The 19,726-nt window shown below is 32.6% G+C and overlaps 2 protein-coding genes across 2 annotated transcripts; one reads left to right on the forward strand and one right to left on the reverse strand.

Annotated features, from left to right (window-relative positions):
• Positions 1 to 6,438: 6,438 nt before the first annotated feature.
• On the reverse strand, positions 6,439 to 12,343 carry LOC127710581 (vitamin K epoxide reductase complex subunit 1-like protein 1). Its single transcript, XM_052216530.1, has 3 exons — positions 12,126 to 12,343; positions 9,787 to 9,896; positions 6,439 to 8,967 (listed from the first exon to the last, which is right to left on the reverse strand). The coding sequence occupies exons 1-3, from the start codon at positions 12,317 to 12,319 to the stop codon at positions 8,750 to 8,752; spliced, it is 522 nt and encodes a 173-aa protein (XP_052072490.1). The 5' UTR covers positions 12,320 to 12,343; the 3' UTR covers positions 6,439 to 8,749.
• A 186-nt stretch (positions 12,344 to 12,529) lies between these two features.
• Positions 12,530 to 19,054, forward strand: LOC127710580 (glutathione S-transferase theta-1-like). Its single transcript, XM_052216529.1, has 4 exons — positions 12,530 to 12,754; positions 14,943 to 15,030; positions 16,471 to 16,624; positions 18,621 to 19,054. The coding sequence occupies exons 1-4, from the start codon at positions 12,643 to 12,645 to the stop codon at positions 18,963 to 18,965; spliced, it is 699 nt and encodes a 232-aa protein (XP_052072489.1). The 5' UTR covers positions 12,530 to 12,642; the 3' UTR covers positions 18,966 to 19,054.
• The last annotated feature ends 672 nt before the right edge of the window (positions 19,055 to 19,726 follow it).

The following is a 19,726-nucleotide window of genomic DNA, read 5'->3' on the forward strand; positions in this document are numbered from 1 at the left end:
GTAAGACCTGCAGTGGAATATGCATGCACAGTATGGGACCCAACAACCCAAAATAAAATCAAGGCAATTGAACAGGTACAGAAAAGAGCAGCACGATTTGTGAATAACAACTACACAGACCGAACACCTGGCTGTGTCACAAATATGGTCAAAAATCTAAAATGGGAAAGCTTAGAAGAACGGAGGAAAACAAACAGACTATGCATGCTATTCAAGATCCAGCATGATCTTATAGACATAGACCGTCACCAATATTTAACCCCAAATGATAACCAGACCAGAGGTAAAAACCGCTTCTACCAAGAAAGAACAAGTACAGACGCCTACGGCCAATCTTTCTTCCCGAGGACCATCAGGGATTGGAACAACTTACCAACATCAGTTTCATCGGCCAACACCGTTGAGGGATTCAGAGCTGCCCTTAAGGCATGCTCTGAAAGGAAGTAGGAAACACCAGTTATACATAATTTTAATTGTATAATATTGCGAACGTTTTAAATGTAATATGTAAATAGCCAAGAGAGAACTTTCTGTGTTGCCCGACACTGCGTAAAGTTTTCGCGCGGAACCAATAACATTCAATCTTGAATCCGATTCCTTACCTGGAAGAAGAAGAAGAAGAAGTGACCAGTATGCTAGATTTTCTAATTGACACAGATTCGTTAAATCTGGAGGTAGAAATTTCCGTCAAGTTGTCGGCATTCCTATGGGAACCAACTGTGCATCTCTCCTGACCGACCTTTTCTTTTTTTCGTATAAGTATGAGTTCCTTCGACACCCCTGCACTAAAGAAATGAAACCACAGATGACAGCTTCCTCCGTCTTATGTCTAGACATTTACCTCGGTCATCTCAGTACCAGAAGATACTCACATGATGACAAACGAGTCTATTTCAATCTTGAAATTATCAATTTTCCTCACCTAGCAGCAATATATACCAACTACACCCGTGTATGGAGTTACATTTCGCAATTCATACGATATTCAAGAGCTTGCAGCTCAGTGCTACTCAGACTTTGTAAAATGTCACTGGTGTCTGAGCAAAACAATAATGAGTTAGGGTTTCGTCAAAGAACTTCTCGTTCTTTTTCTCAAAAAGTTCATCGGAAAGTATAAATATTCAGTGTCTACTACACAAATAATACAAGATGGTCTTGAGTTATAGATTCTGGGTGCTGAAGTTGTGTGTCTTTTTATTTGCTTTACAATTTTCCCTTTGTTTGTCTTCCTGCTATTGTTTTTCTTTTGATCGCTTTGGACGTGAATCGGTATTTATGCATTCCGGTAGTGGGTTTTTGACCTTGGGCGTTCCAGGTGCAGGTGGGTCCTGGGGAGCGATTCGAACGATAGAGGGGGTTTTCACAGTGTGGTTTCCATCTTTTTTACCCTCGTATTTATATTTTACTTGATTTGTACTTTATCGAGAAGGTGTGTGCTATATACGGAATGTAAGTATCGGCGTCTTTGTCAATATTCTATCAACTACAAAACATTTTTGTTGGCGTCTTTGTCAAATTCACTATCAACTACGACATCTATTTTTTTGTTAGCGTCTTTTTATGATTTATTTGTATGTTTGTTTGAATCTTTGTCATTTGTGATGTATTTTTACACAATTTTGGCTGCTGGATCCCAATTATTGTCATATTTACTTATCATGTCTGTTTGGGTTGCTCACCCAATTTTGTCAATATAACGGAACTATAAACAACTGTCATACAAGCGGGAGGTTGAGCTAGCTATAAAACCAAGTTTTATCCACCATTTTCTTCGGGAAACGACTGTACCATGCGTACCAAGTCAGGAATATAACCGTGAGTTGTTTTTCACTTGTATGTTTGATTGAAAACGTTGGATTTTGTCTGTTTATATGGACTTCCCTGTTTTTGAATTTACCTTAGAGTTCGGTAATTTTGCTTTACTTTTTTTGTAATATTAGAAAATAAAGTGAGATATTTAACTTTTTTAAAATAAGGAATGCATACCTCAGATTTCTTTCTACACCCCCCTTTTTCTTCTTGTCTAAGTTTGGTTTACCTTTGATGTCTTATGTCAGTTAAAAACTCATTAGAGCTTAAGTTATGTCCTGACTGTGTCGACTCTAAATAAGGCATATATGTATTATTTCAATTGTTTAAATCAAGTTATCATTCTTACTTTAAAAAAATAATGGTATGCACAGGCAGTTAGTTGTCTCAAACTGTATATATACGTGTTATATAAAGGTATATGGGTATAAAAATCAGAAACATTTAAGCATGTTAAGATCATGTGCGATTATGGAAAGTCCTAATTACATTTATCAATTAATCTTGATCGATGAATACAGAGATAGTATATTTATGTGTTGAAAACAGAAAGGCACAACCACATGTCGGTCAATGTACAATGGACTTCGGGTATACTAGCAGTGTGTGAAAAATATCATTTAAAAGGTACTTAAGATATTTACGTGTTTTTCTTCTCTTTTTTTTTCTTGTGCGTTGGGTTGTAATTTTTTAAGGGTACGATTGGGATGATCGAGAAGTTTAAAACGATCTCTGATCGTGAAATCACGAACGCATGATGATCGAGAGATCATAATAATTTAGAACTTTATTCATTTGTTAAATTAACTTGAATTTTGCATTGTATATCAGATATTTCCAAGGTTGTAGACCATTCTGGCAATAATATGCTATGCTTATGGTACTACATTTTAAATTAACAATTTTCTATAACGAACTCAGATGATGATATAATAAGAAAAATTAATTCGGGATCCTCATGGACAAACATGTGTAATATAGTTTCCAGAAGCCTAAGCTTGAAATTGCATGTCGTCATTATTTTGAAGTATAACCAAAGACGTCCACTCCTACACCACATTAACATTTCCATGGTTATTACATATAATTTCATTGCTCTGCAATGCATATACATTATTGTGCGAATAGACCTTATAATTACATTACATAGTTAATGATTACATATTTTTTTTTTATATTTTAGAAAAAATAAAACGAAAGAATTCAAACCTGCCATTAAATATTAGAATGTTTATTGGAAACTACAGGTAAGCTAACAGGAGACAGATTTGTAAAAGCAACGTTTCTTGTTTCTGAATCCTAGATGTGTATTTCAAGTGCAATATATTGTTATGTGATGACTTAAACTACAATAAGCCAACAAGAAAAGATTGTAAAAAATAGTGCAAAGAAAAAAATTTAAAAAACGGGTTCTGCAGTACAGTGTGTATCGATTGCGACAGCTGACGTTAGTGTAAACCGAGTCCGCCAGTTAAAAGTGGGTAATGGTGACTGCCGAGATACATAGTCCCGCAGATAAAACAAAGACCAATATTATGTGTGTGCGTTTAAACAAGTACACTAACTGCTTGATAACAGAATTGAGTATTTACAGTTCACTTGGTATAACTCAACATGTACGCCCACGACACTTACTAAAGAAAAAATCCCGAACAATCATAGGTCTTTTGTGTGTTCTATGGGGTTTTAGCGAAAGATGCACGACAACTCGATCTTCAGTGCTCCATGATACCTTCGATTAAGTTTCCTTCCAAACTATCAACATCAATTTTATCATCAATCGAAACTTGGATTCAGAGTAACTGTGAAACTAACTACTGTAGGAGCGATGTGAATCACATCTGGATACTAAAAAGTTCGAAAGATCTGTTCGAGTACATGTAATTTTAGTCTCTTTTCTTTTCTATTGCTTATTCAGTTGAGTTTTCTAAAATCATACTGTCTGATAGAATCCTTGGGCCCATACTTTTAATATTTTCAAAAATTCGTAAGGGTTCCGCGGACCCCAGTGTCTCGCCTACTTTTGCTGTTGTCTGTCTTCAGTGTGATAGGGGAATGCACACAATAGATTTACAGTTAATGAAATAAAACGTTTGAAATGTATGAAAAAAGTTATGCTTGTAAAAAATGAATACAGTATGCAATCAAATCTATAGATTTATAAAAGAGTTGAAACATAAATTTATTGAACGAACAAATGATAAAGAAGATAATTTTTACATTTTCCTCTAGATACTATCTTTTGATTGTAAGAAGCTTCTGTCCAAGTTTGGTAAAAATCAAGGATGGTTTATGAATCTAATAAATGTTTTAAAAACTTTAACTGCAGACTGTATATATAAATGTTAACTGGAAGAAAAACTAAGTCCATTTATAAGTAATATACGGAAAAACAGGAAATAAATTTTTACAAAATTTCCTTCTAGATACTAGCTTTTGATCATAAACAAGCTTCTGTCCAAGTTTGGTACAAATCCAGGATAGTTTAAGAAAGTTATTAAAATTTTAAAAACTTTAACCACAGAGTGAATGTAATGTTAACTGGCAGAAAAACTAAGTCCATTTATAAGTAAAATACGGATAAACAGGATTTGTTTTTACAAAATTTACTTCTGGATACTATCTTATGATCATAAAAAAGCTTCTGTCCAAGTTTGGTACAAATCCAGGATATTTTAAGAAAGTTATTAAAGTAATACGACGACGACGAAATGTAGGATCACTATATCTCGCTTTTGCGACAAAAGTCGCAGGCTCGACAAAAATGATATATTTTTATTTATCAAAAAGGGACACGGTACATTTATGCCGATGATACTAGTATTGCTTTTTCCTTCTGTAGCCATGGTTATAATACGTTAATTTCAACATTGGAATCCGAGTCACTTCAACTATCAGATTGGTTCAGGGTGAATACCCCGATAGATATCAAATTTTGGCTGTTGGTGAAAACACTTAAAGTAAAATTCCTTGTATTCGTATTCAAAACACTGAACTTTCATGTGATATTTGAGTCGTTATACGTTTTTTGCTTTAAAAGTGTGTTAAACCTCATTGGTGTATTCATGACACTTTTGTATTTATTCATTTTTGTAAAATTAACATATTTTTTCTATATTTAACTTACCTTTCTACACGATTTGTAAAAAATATTTGCAAATGTTTGTTAGAAATATATTTTTAAGTCAACAACAAGGGAGCAGGACTCTTCATGCATGATGTTAATCTCAACTGTTTGGTTTTTAGCTCACCTGGCCCAAAGGGCCAAGTGAGCTTTTCTCATCACTTGGCGTCTGTCGTCCGTCGTCCGTTAACTTTTACAAAAATCTTCTCCTCTGAAACTACTGGGCCAAATTTGACCAAACTTGGCCACAATCATCATTGGGGTATCTTGTTTAAAAAATGTGTCCGGTGACCCGGCCAACCAACCAAGATGGCCGCCATGGCTAAAAATAGAACATAGGGGTAAAATGTAGATTTTGGCTAATATCTCTGAAACCAAAGCATTTAGAGCAAATCTGACATGGGGTAAAATTGTTTATCAGGTCAAGATCTATTTGCCCTGAAATTTTCAGATGAATCGGACAACCCGTTGTTGGGTTGCTGCCCCTGAATTGGTAATTTTAAGGAAATTTTGCATTTTTTGGTTATTATCTTGAATATTATTATAGATAGAGATAAACTGTAAACAGCAATAATGTTCAGCAAAGTAAGATCTACAAATAAGTCAACTTGACCTAAATGGTCAGTTGACCCCTTAAGGAGTTATTGCCCTTTATAGTCAATTTTTAACCATTTTTCGTAAATTTTTGTAATTTTTTACAAAAATCTTCTCCTCTGAAACTACTAAGACAAACTTAACTAAACTTGTCCACAATCATCATTAGGGTATCTAGTTTAAAAAATGTGTCCGATGACCCCGCCCGGGAACCAACATGGCCGACATGGCTAAAAAATAGTACATAGGGTAAAATGCAGTTTTTGGCTCATATCTCTGAAACCAAAGCATTTAGAGCAAATCTGATGAGAATAAAATTGTTCATTAGGTCAAGATCTATCTGCCCTGAAATTTTCAGACCAATGAGGCAACACGTTGTTGGGTTGCTGCCCCTGAATTGGTAATTTTAAGAAAATTTTGCAGCTTTTGGTTATTATCTTGAATATTATTATAGATAGAGATAAACTGTAAACAGCAATAATGTACAGCAAAGTTAGATCTACAAATAAGGCAACTTGACCAAAATTGTCAATTGACCCCTTAAGGAGTTATTGCCCTTTATAGTCAATTTTTTACAATTTTCATAAATTTGGTAAATTTTTGTAAATTTTTACAAAGTATTTTCCACTGTAACTACCGGGCCAAGTTCATTATAGATAGAGATAATAGTAAGGAGCAAGAATGTTCAGTAAAGTAAGATCTACAAACACATCACCATCACCAAAACACAATTTTGTCATGAATCCATCTGTGTCCTTTGTTTAATATGCACATAGACCAAGGTGAGCGACACAGGCTCTTTAGAGCCTCTAGTTTTTTCAAATTGCCTTGAGTTTATATGCAATTTATTAAACACTCAATAATGAATGAAGAGAAATCAACAAAGACAACAAAAATAAAATTCAAGAATATAGAATATCAAAATATGCATTTATTACAATATCGAATATATTTTAAAAATAACTAGTTCACACGCAAACATTCTCATTCACTCATAATTATCCTTTTAAATGGCTTTCAGTTTGCTTACAATATAAAGAAAAATACTGTATATATATACTAAAATAGTACTTTACTATAATGAGACATTGACATGCAATTTTGATTGTGACAATTATGCTAATTTCGTGAATGTACTGGACTGTACATTTCTTTAACTTTCAGTCAAACTTGTATACTTTACACTAAATTGTTCTAATTTATATATTGTTAGTCTGTTCTTACAACAAATAATACAATTAAACAATAAAACGAGTATTTCTATAAATAAAACTAATAATAAAGATTATTTGATCTGAAGTCATATAATTCAATATTCAGGAATGGATATCAATTTCAATACAATTCTGAATGGTGATGTCACCTGCCCTGAAAAAAAAAACTTATTAAGTATCGGACAAAGCAATATAAACTTCATTTATTGAGCGCTACATGTATCAAGACTACGAACACTAGTTTTAAATTTCCTTTAAAAACGGTAATACAGCAACCTACCAAATATAAATGATCTATTAAAATTTAATCTTAAAAACACCAAATTCAGAAAAGATGTGCAAATTTAAATGAAGTAACTGTTATATTACTGAGAGTAGGGGAAAATTGATGTTAAACATCCAATGGCAAATGTAACATGCATATAAAACGAGAACATATTAATGTGATATGAATATTAACCATTTCATTTACTGAACCGATACCCTGCGTCGAATTTTTAACGTTCTAGCAAACAAAGCAGAATATTTATTTCCAACTCAAGGGCGACCAGATAATTTTTTTCAAGTAATCCAAAAAGTGATATAAAAACTGCCAGTCTTTCCCACTTTCATGTTTTAGACATTCGTTTTATCCGACAATTATCCAATAACAGGCATATATTGTAGTAGACTCGAACTCAGGCCATGTATAACCTGACAGTTATGTGTATATCTTGAAGTCTAAAATAAAGTATATATATTTGCAGTAAATGAAAATCTAATATCATGATAATACTTCTGTTAATGTAACTATGGTATATCTTTTTTTGTAAAATATTTCGAACAATTTGGGGCCATAATATTTATAATCATGTGTTACCGTATAGGACAAGATTATTAATTTCTTACTGAATGGCATATTTGTTTCCAAAATCTGCTAGCTCCCTTCTCAAAATCAAATTGTCGATCCTTAAGAACTAAACCCCACGTATGATAATGCAACAATATATCAATATCAAAGTAATAAACTGTCTCGTCTTTATGCTTCCAGTTTGGAAGGCTGGTGGTTCAATAACCTGTCAGATCAAACAACACCATAAAGTAAAAACTTGATTCTTCTCCGTAAAACACTCGGTATTAAGCAATGCTACAAAGATTGATCGGCTCAGTATCAGAATAATATATGTCTTGTCTTACTGTGGACTTCTAGTACCCTTTTTAACCGGAACGTTAAAAAGCCGACCCAAAGTGACTTGTACAAAACATAACATCACATGTCGTATTCACATGTTATCTTTCTTATTCCAAATGTTATATTTACCACTGGACGTGCAGAAGCCTTATTGAAACCTATTACGATATTATAGTCCCTTCTTCATAAACATCACTGTTCGGCTGTGTGGAATGTCAAAGCAAGCTGGCACATCCGGCCGGAATGTTCTGTTCAGAATATCGACTTGAAATAAAACTCTGGATTCAATTGAATTGAGTGTTAATATCCTTGAATTATATTAATACAAAAGTTCTATTTTCTTATACAGGATCGTATTTTTATCCACATAACCTAACATAAGTTTTTATAAACCATATACTGGATCCTGTTAGGCCTACAAGAAGACCTAACTTTTGATTTAATGTAAAAAAATATATATAGCACTTTAATAAAACAAAAAACAATACTACATTGACCTACTACTACCATATGTTTACATTATTTGTTAATGAGACATATATAGTACTATATATTATTATGTCTATAGTTAGACTTCTAATATAAGCCTTCTACAATCGTTACTTCATAAATCACTGTAGTAAACTGTTAGCATGATAATCTACAAAAATCACTGTAGTAAACTGTTAGCGTGATAATCTACAAAAATCACTGTAGTAAACTGTTAGCATGATAATCTCGAATGATAAGACCATGGAAGTATTATCATCATTTTACTTCCATGATAAGACACTTTGGCATTTGAAGCAATTAGACACTCTGGCGAGACATTGGAATCGGGTATTTTGTCCTTTTCTATCATCTTTGCTTTTTGTTTTTGGAAATGTTGACAATCTTGTAATATCTTTGATAACAGCAGTACAAAATAACAGCATTGACTATATACGTAGAAACACACACCACACAAACATCATCTAGTATATATACCAGTATATAAGCCAGATAGGCTGAGCCAAAGTTCGCCACAATACTTGTTCCTAGAGCTAAGCTTGCGAGACTGCCGGATATCGTCATTGCTGGAATATACAAAATATAAGAATTCTATGGGTCACACAATTATGGACATGTATTAAAGACTAAGTTTTGTGAAAAGTTAAGACTCTTCCTATAAAAGTTAATAAAATTATTTGCATTGAAGTTTGATAAGACAAATACATGTACGTAGAATATCAAAAAAATAATGTTTGGCACTTTCCATTAGAAACGAGGTTTCTGTTTCGTCACAATTGCACACATCATACTTTTGACCGATTTTAATCGAAATTCAGTTTTTTAACCTCGACCACATTGAGGAAAAACTGTTTTGTGAGGGAGTGTATCTAGAAAATTTATTTGTCCCAATGTGTTTTTTACAATTAAGAAAATATACCTTTGAAATGTACCAAAACACAAATTTCGATTCGAAACTAGAATAAAAACACCATGAAAATGTTTTTTAAAATAATTTCTTAACTTTCATATAATTTCATATTTTTGAACTAGTGGTTTTTGTTTAGTGTTCTATCTATCGCCTTTCTCTGTGATCATGCATTCACAGAAAATTTCTATTCTGTTATTTTTAATATGCATCCTGATAAGTACATTCATCCACAACTGAATTTCGTTAGATATGAATAATTAGGTACATACGTATTCTGTAGACATATAAACACATATATATGTCTCTGGTATTCTGTAGACAAAACATGACTTTAATAAGTAGATTTTAGTATTGTGGCCAACTATTTCGTATGTTTACAGTAGTAGTTTTGGACATAGTAATTAAATTATCTGTTTTTTGTAAATTATGTAAAACAAAATATCATTATACACAATTCAAAATATTAATGACATACCACATATTATTTGAAGGATGTAGAAAATCAGGCCAAAAATACTATTTGGTTGATTTAATACACTGGTTTTACCGACAAGGTACTCCAATAAGCCAAAACCTCTTCCGTACCTGAAAGATAATAAACAAACATGCAATTCTCAAAATTTAACATACATCTTTGATAAATAAAAGAATGATGTCTTAATACATATGAAAAGATTATTTTTTTTTTATCGTATTCACTGCGATTTGAATATTTTTGGATCATTAAAAAGAATAAATTACTTATTTAATTTTTTTCAAGAGTTTTATTTTGAAATTTTTTAATTTAATAAAATAAACTGGTCTAGTACAAGCAGGGTTCATATTCATGGTGATATCGCATTAGCATTTCTCGTACTGAATTTACATTTAATTTGCACTCGACGTTGAACAGCCATCCATCGTCATCATCAATGAATAATCAAGATACATAAAATTTCATGAATGCGTGACAAAGTTTGGATGTCTAAAAAAAACTTTAACCCCAGACTGAACTTAATTTTGACGATACGACGACACCGACTAAGCCGACAAATGTTGGATGCCTCGCCTTTGCGATTTTTGTCGCAAACGGAGAAAGTCGGATATGCCTTTTACATACATCCAGCAGGCACATGTAATGACTTCAGGTGCTCTCTGACTGGCTAACGCGCCATCTTTGCAATGGTTGCCTTGTTTTCTTTATTATAATTAATTGTATCTAGCCAGGTAGAATATTTGTAACATTTGAAAATTAACACCAATAAGTTGCTTCAAAATAAACTCGTATCTATCGGTATAAATATGCGTTTAATTTTCATTTCCTCTATATGCAGCATTAATGTTCAGGGGCGGGCAAGGCGAATTCAAAATACTGGTAAAGTCGGATTAAATTTCAAATTTCTTTCTTGATATTTTTTTCAAGGAATCGAACTATGTGGCATGAACTCAAAAAAAAACAAGGAATATCGTATGAGGAAGTCAAATTAACCAAGTACTAGTATATTGAATTACAAATTTAGTTTTTAATTGACGTCTGATAAAACTAGAGGTCAAAGCAGTGTCTGCATGGAGGCTTTGCGAAAATCATTTCGGGAAAATTACCATAACTTTGGTGTTGAAAAATAGTTTCTAGCGCTGTCTACAAAATGATTACCACCTAGGTAGTCTCGTGGTCGTGGGTTCGAAGCCAGGCCGGGTCAAACCAAAGACTAAGATTAGTTTTGCCGCTTCTCCGCCAAGCACGCGGCATTAAGGAAAAAGAGCTGGTCTGCTATGAGTCAAAACAGTGTGTCCGGGTAGGGTGACATGTCTTCTTGAGGACTGTTTCCTTGTTAACTAGCACATTAAAATCCGACTCAGCGTGTCAGTCTAGTACGTATATATATACAAAGCAGGGTATTTATTCATATCGCAGAAGGATCATACTTAAAGCCGGAACAACTGTCCGTTTAAAAAAATCTAACACACACATCTGGTTACTGGTAAACATAAACTGAAAGCATATTTCTCTTGTTGAGTTTGCAAATGAGTATAATGTGTCTTAAAACATACACACATATATAGGCTACAAGAATAACATGTCTTCCGTATCGCCATATTGCAATCTTATCTAATAACATGAAATTAACTTTGTACATATTTGCTAGTTTGTGAAAAATTAGTTACATCATATATGCTCATACACTTACAGATGTATAGATAAAAAAATGTAGGTCAAATTCTTTTCACAATTATCTTACTATAGTTAGTAATTGCCATGGAAGAAAAAAAAATAAAAATTCCAAAGAAATAAAAAAAAACTTTGGTCAATTTAAAATGAAAATAATCATGATAATTGTTCATATTTAAAAAAAAAAAGTAAAATAAAAGGTGAATTTTGTCATTGTGTCTCAGATACACACGAGATTAACTATAACAATGGAACTTTAAAAATATTGATCAGGCTGTTCGAGTTGTACATTTCGGCAGTCTAAGCAATCCCTCAGTTTTCATGCGACTACGATAATTGATATTACAAATTCACCAAATTTTGAATATTTTAATGTTCAAGTGTATTATACCACTATTTTCAAACATTAACTTTTTGAATTACAATCCCAATCTATGATCATGATATATTCGTGAATTGTTTAACCGGTGAATTTTGAGTTATTTCCCTTCATCATAGTCGAAAATTTAAAAAGACGTTCTTTTACCAGGAAACGCCTTTAAAATTTTATCAAACTATAGAATACATAGTTTTAAAATATTATCGTAAAACAAAAGGAAAATACATCATATACTTCATCATCTATTCAGTATTTGTAAAAATGATAAATGCTGACGTGTTCTTACCTTGATGTAAACACTTTAGAACAGCTCATTTTAGGATTTATATCACACCATGCTTTAAAACTCGAGTCTCCCTCTGCGTGGATTTCAACATAAAGTGCATACACGGACAATAGCATTCCAACTGTGCAGAATATAAGCAATACATTGCCAAACAAACGTGCAGATTTACGCAGCTGAACTGCTTCGTTTGCCATTGTTATACTGACGCTTATATCAATAAAAACAAACTTTTGATTTCTAATAATATTTACCTATCATAGTTGTTTTTTTAGTATTAATAAATTAGTTTGAATCAAGACTTAAATAAAAAAAAATATTGCTGTAACATCGAATTGTGTGTTTTATCAGGCTTCTTTTCAATGATAAATCGATCTACAGACTACACAAAGGTCAATAAGTATCACGCGTAACGTTCTACATTTTGACTTATTTGTCAACTACACAACTATAAATTTGTTTTCTGAACTTCTGTATTGTCACAGTGGACTTTTGTGTTGTCACAGTACCCGTGTAAAGTATGGTTTTGAGATATTTCTACGATTTGATGTCACAGCCATCGAGAGCAGTGTACATTTTTCTGAAAATTAATAAAATTCCGTTCGAACCGAAAGCAGTTGCCCTTAGAAAAGGTTTGTAATGTCATATTATATTATGCTGATATACGAGTGTTCGTTTACTTAGTACTTCCAGGCAATTCAAATCAGTTCGCCTGTTCACCTTATGTACTTTCTCTATTTGATGGCGGCGGAACATGTTTCTTATTTATAATTAACTTATCACATGCCCTTCGCTGGGCGGTTCTAAATCAAGCGAAGTTTCAAGACATGGAACAACAATGTCATTCTACCGTTATAGTGGGAATATTAACTTTGATGTTGAAATTTTCATTTAGACATGCTAGTGTCTGTGTCTTTTTTTTTTTAAACTGATACATGAATTAAATGTTTCTATATATATATTTTGGCAATTTACCTGTTTACTATATGATATTGCCTATTGTACCTTAGACTATAAGAGCCTATACTACAAACAGTATAATAGTCCAATATTGTACAAGCCTTTTTAAAGTAATGACTGGTATGCTCAAATGATGTTAAAACTTTAAACTAGATTTGTAAGTTGTTTAAATGAAATAGAAAGATTGGAATCCCATTCAATAACTATTTGGTGTAAAAATAAGTACCTTCTTGTTCATAGCAAACTAGAAAAAGTAGCATAGTCATACCACAGTTAAACATGATAATGTAGCGATGTGTTATATTAATGTTTCTCTATCTGTACACCAAGCTTTACAATGTCTATAGGTTTTACATGAAACTTGATATTGTATAAGAATAATATGTGCCCAAAAGTCCTACGTGGTTGAACATGTTGAATGGAATAAGTTGATGCTCTTTTTTCATACAATTATAAAGATCCTGTTTACAAGTGTGCCATGTAATAAAGATTATATAAAATAATACGTTGATATTTCATTACTCAGAGTGTCTTTTATAGTCAGTGTTGTAGCACCAGCGTAGCATTTCAAGCATGTGCTTACAAATAATTTTATAAAACCATTGTTTTTTTTTCAATAAGAATTTTACAGTATTTATCCAGCTTATGGGGGGCTGCCGCCCCCCTGACCCCCTACTTACAATTTATTTTCCATTGGCTACGCCACTGATTGCTGATTAAACGGTATGGGTTTTGCTCATTGTTGAAGGTCGGGCAGTGATCTGTAATTGTTCACATGAACGCCCTTTGGTCTATTTGATAGTTCATATCACTGTCATCTCCTTATTTTGATATTTAAATGGACAAGCAAGGGGAATTTTATAAACATAATAATTTTTAAACAACGCCATAGCTTTTATTATGAGATGGAATGGGGATGCATGCAGAATAATAAAAAAATAACAACACCACATGTAAATGTTCTTGTCCTAAGTCAGGTATTTCGTCTGTGGTTGTACGCATCAGTTTAGTTACATCTTTGTGTGTCAGAGTCCCTCACATAACTTGACACTTCCTTGTTAGCATCTGTTGGATTAACACACAACTTGTCTAGAATCTGACAGATTTATAGCTTGACATATCGAACGTAGGGTATAGAACATCGTGTATTGTTGATAACTGTATGTTGGCCTCTAAATGTCTTTTATGTACTTTGTGTTGTTTGGTTGCTGTTTCATTGACGTAAATATATATACTTTTATTCATTTGAAATCCTTTTGTTTGAAATTCGCGTTAAAAAATTGTGTTTTTTTGTTTGTCAATTCACAGAGAATCCAATCTTGAAAAGGAAATAAATACAGAGATAGAATCAATCTCTCAGATTTTGCTTATTTCCATATGGACGTAAAAATAAAAGGAGATGAGGGTTTACATTAATAAGACAACAGCACAACGAAACAAAGGTCAAAAGCCATCCATAGGTCAGCATACGGTTTTCAACAATAGTCGAGTTTCTACACAATATACCAGGCTCTTATTCCTTCAGAGTCTAGTTACATTGTAAATACAAGTAGAGACTCAAATACGGTGTAATATTGCCAACTGTTATACAGGAACGTCGTAAACACTACAGGAAGGAAAACACAATCAGTATAGAATTCAATACAACAAAAACAAAATATATAAACAAAATTACTAAGGTATTTTCTGTCAGCTTTCAACAGATATAAGAAGATGTGGTATGAGTGCCAATGAGACAACTCTCCATCTAAGTCACTATTTGTAAAAGTAAACCATTATAGGATGCTTTCCTTATGTTATTTGATAAATTTCTAATGTACTTTTTTTTTACTTTGAATTTTATGTCATGTGCTTTTACAGGAGAGCACTTTTCAGACGAATACAAGAAAGTTAATCCCTTCGGATTAGTGCCTGTTCTGGACGACAATGGATTTATTTTAACCGAGAGGTAAATATTATGATAAATGGCTTCGTTTGTTATATTTGTTTTCTCTTCTGCTTTATTTGTTTTATTTATTTTCTCTTCTGTTTTATTTTTTTCCCGATCTACATATATATGTATTAGCGATATTTAAAATGGGAATGGTAGAAAAAAAATCAAAACACACAAAAGTCAATTTGTATCAGTTGAAGTCTTTATTTTACGATCTTTGTTATACTAAGTATATTGATTTAGATCACTTACCGTAGTGAGCCATCACATAAATAATAAAATACCGGAAATTTAAACCATCTTTAACGGAAAGTACTGAAACATCGTATGTGTATCGACAAACTTGCCCATCAAATGTGCGTTGATAAAGTGTAATATCTGTCGTCAAATATACTGAGCCTCATCAACAGTAATGCACGTGTATTTTTCATTTATATGATGAAAATTCACACCAACGGTCGTAGGTCGACCAATCTTTGTAAGATTTTACTGATTTCTTAGGAATGCATACTGAATTTTTATGTCAATTTTCAGAGCTTCAAATTTGACGTCATGACGTTTAAGAATTCCACATATTTTAACATTTTCTCATTTAGAATTGCAAAGAGGTAAGGACAATTTTCCCAGAATTTATTTCACACCAGAGCCATTTTCTAAAAGTTTTATCTTTTCTAAAATTCACAGCATCATAAATTGAAATGTGTACTTAAAGGTTTTAACAGCATTGTAGTGTATTTCGAACATGTAACCAAATTCTAAAAACCGAAAGATGGCTCAGAACGGCAATTTTTAAAGATTTTGGTAATTTTGAGTATCTATATAAAAACAAAATATATCAAAAGGACATTCTAACCAAAACCAAAAATCTGTTGAAAGTATAGCTATATATTGTGAATGTCTTTCGGAAAACAAATTAGATAGAGACGTCCTTCAATTGAAAATATTACAACATGTAAAAATTGAAATCAATCAATCAATCAATCAACCATTCAACGGCAGTATGCATCGCTGAAAACATTCTTTTTGAATTGAAATAAGAAAAGTTGTTAATATTTTATGTGAGAGTGTTATATAGACTTTTTAATATCCGAATACTGTAGTTTGTTTCTCTAACTTTCAGATTATGTGAGAGAAACAAATACAAGGGAAATTGGCCCTACCTCTTGTTATCGATAAGTGATTCAGTTTAACATTTGTCATTGCATTAAGCATGTTAAGTTTGTCCATTATTCGCAGAGGGAAATCCTAAGAATGATTTGGACCATAAACAAAATATATGCAAAATGGAATTATGTGGTTAAGATTCTTAGAAAGTTTCAATATATTTGTATAAAGGGTTTACAGTTTAGGAGAAGTTGCTGATACAAAAGTGAAACTGTAAGTTATACAAATATTTGAGGAAGCCATTAACCAACGATTTCCTATAGGTAAATAATAGAAACTTACATTTTTCAGTGTTGCCATTTTAAAGTACTTGGTAGCAAAGTACAACTTACCAGAGAACTGGTATCCCAGAACGAACTTACAAGCCCAAGCAAGAGTAGACGAATATATGAACTGGCAACATTGGAATACCAGACTGAAGTCAGCATATCTCTTCAGGAATCTGGTATTATTCCTTTATCATTGTTTGATACATATTTATCTATTTTGCAGAATTCGATGAGAACTTTAAAAAATTCCCTCACCTAGGAAAACGGACAGAGGGTTATTATATGGTTTTCAATAATACACCTGTTTCTATACCATATGTCAACCCACGAGTCTAGACAATTTGTGAAGCATTTTTTAAGACACTATTAACCCGAATAATGCAGTCATTATATTCAACTGCCCTAAGATGGCTATATGAAGTCTTAACCTCGTAAGTAGAAGTGATCGATTATGGGGAGCTATTCGGGTTAAGACACCATCAGAGATATTCCACTAAAACCAATTTCCCCGGAAAAGAGCATACTTAGAACATTTTATATAAAGTGGCTGGTTAAACTTATTTTTGTGCTAACAACTCTTCGGTCGGGAATAACCAAAGGCAGATAGAAAAATGTAGATTATCATAAAGTTAGAAAGAAAAAAATCACTTCAAGCTTGTAGTATTATCTGTGATAAAGACAACAAAACCACAACATAAAGCAATCCTAAAGTACTAAAGAATGCTGACAATTACCGATAGCAAGCTCCAAGTTATCTATTGATACAGAAATCATGTTCTCCTACACTCTCATATCGACCTCTGTACTGCCGTATAGCTTTCATACACCAACGTCATGAATAGTGATATTTATAGATTATCGTTGGTCATCTCCACGAGATTGATTTTCTCGCTTGAGCCGGTACGGCGAAAGTGAGAAAAGCAATCGAGTTGAGTTGACCAATGATAATCTGTTTATCGCTATTTTACCTTTGACGACATTGTTAATTTCATTAACAACGGCACGTGCGTCCTTAGTTTCTAGCGATAATTTTTCATATCACTCTACTGTGCTGAGAAAGGAAATTATCAGTCAGTAAGATCAAAGGAAAATTTCGTAAAATAGCGATAATAGATACAATCGCTTGGAATCCCAAAAATTGTGCACAGAATTTAAAAACAAAAAACAAAAAACAAAAAACAAATTTCAGATGTTTTTTAATCTACAGATAAGGGAAACTCCCGAAATACAAAACGTAATGAGTAAGCAGGAATGTTATAGCTATATTTTATACAGTTTATTAAGCCAAAGGATTTTTTAAAGATTAAAAAAAAAAAGTGTTTATATTTGCTCACTATGAAACGATATAAGTACCTTAAACATGTGAGAATGTAGATTATAAAAGACTATCGAATGTTTGAATACCTAATATGCCAATTTATTATGTAAATATTCGTGGACACCTGTCTAATATTTAATACTAACTTCGATGTCTTCTGGTTATCTATTTTGTCAGAAAGCTGTCTCATTGACGTACCCCACATATCCTTTAATTCATATTCGGGTTTTTTTTTATCGGGGTTTAAGTAAACATGGGAATATATGTATGTAAATGAAGATGGAAACGAACATGAAAATGATGCTTTGAAAACTATTGAAATGTGTGGTAACAGTTATGTTTCTCGCAAGGTTTACTTTGTATTTATCACATATCTTACCATTACACATGGTAAGGACCTTAATGCTTTTACGGCAGACAAGGCATCTGCTTTTTCTGCTTTTTTTGTTTCACACAGCAAAGTCAAATGGCACATTTTTCACTAGCAGTTAGATCTAAAGAAGTTTGAAATTGAAATGTTCTATGCACCGATGCTAGATTCCGTCTTAAACTTGCAGTGAGGTGAGAGTTTTTTTTTTTTTTTTGCTCCGTGTAGAAGGCCTCACTGTGACTTTGAGATGAAGAACAGCAATGAAAACGCTGTTCCTTAGCTTTTTGTGTGTTTTTTGTTGTGCATGTACTGATTTTGTGTCATGGATGGATACCCAATATCCTTTGTTTTTCAATTATTATTACTTTTTAAGTGAACATTAAAGACATGTGTCATTTACAATGGTGCTGAATCATTTGTCTGTTTCAGAATATAAGAAAAATGTAGTGTGTATGAATAAAACTTGGAATTTTATCTTTTGCAGTTAATTGAACCAAAAGCTTTGAGTAGACCAGTAGATTGGGATAAAGTTGAACTTTTTAGAACAGAAGTTAAGAAAACTGTCAAATTGTTAGAAAATGTTTGGCTGAAGGACCGACCTTTCCTTTGTGGACAAGAAATTTCTGTAGCTGATATTCTTGGAATCTGTGAATTAATGCAACTGTATGGTATTAATGAAGAATATTTGTATGAAGAGAATTCTGTGGTGAAAGCATGGATGGGGCGAGTAAAGGAGAGACTACAGCCTCACTTTGATGAAGCTCACAAAATGACATACAGGACACGTGAAATGTACCCAATGATTAAAGAACAACTAGCCAAACTGTAAGATGTGTACTGAACATTGAGTTTCAGACTGTTGTATATCAGTACAAGATCCATACATATTTTATCAATATAATAAACTCGTATTATAGACTTGCTCTTTACAGTTTTTATGTGTCTGTAGTTTGTAAGGAATCGGTTAATAGAAATAGTATTGCAAATATTTTGATCTTACTCTTTCTACAGACGTTATGTGGCAGGAAAATTAAAAAAATTACTGGGGAAAAACGGCGAACATCAAAGTCATAGAAAACTATCATCTTCTTTCAAATGCAATTACAATATATAAAATAACATGTGTATTGTTTCTTGAGGTGCTGACTTAGGCAGTGTTGCCAAAAACTAAAGACTTGTAAGAAAAGCTCTGTATTTGTAACTTTAAGCTCAACTATCTGAATGGGTCAGTGTTAGCTATTATCATTTGGATTACATCTGTTAACTTTTTCTAAAATCTTCCATTTGAAACTACTAGGCTAATTGACACCAATTTTAATCACTGTCCTTCTTCGGTTATCTTGTTTAAAATTTGTTTCTGATGTTTCCGCTGACTAACAAAGATGTCCATTGGTACTAATGATGAAATCTTGTTAACCCATTATTTTAACATGAGACTGACCTCATTTTTGTCGAGCTGGCGAAGCGAGACATAGCGATCATTACATAACATACAGTGTCCTCAACATTTAGGTTTAGTGTGTGGTTAAAGTTTTATTTCAGACATCAATTAATTCATGAACTCTTCATGGAATTGCTCCGAAACTTAAA

Source organism: Mytilus californianus, unplaced genomic scaffold (genome assembly GCF_021869535.1).
Source record: "Mytilus californianus isolate M0D057914Y unplaced genomic scaffold, xbMytCali1.0.p SCAF_8, whole genome shotgun sequence".
Lineage (NCBI taxonomy): Eukaryota > Metazoa > Mollusca > Bivalvia > Mytilida > Mytilidae > Mytilus > Mytilus californianus.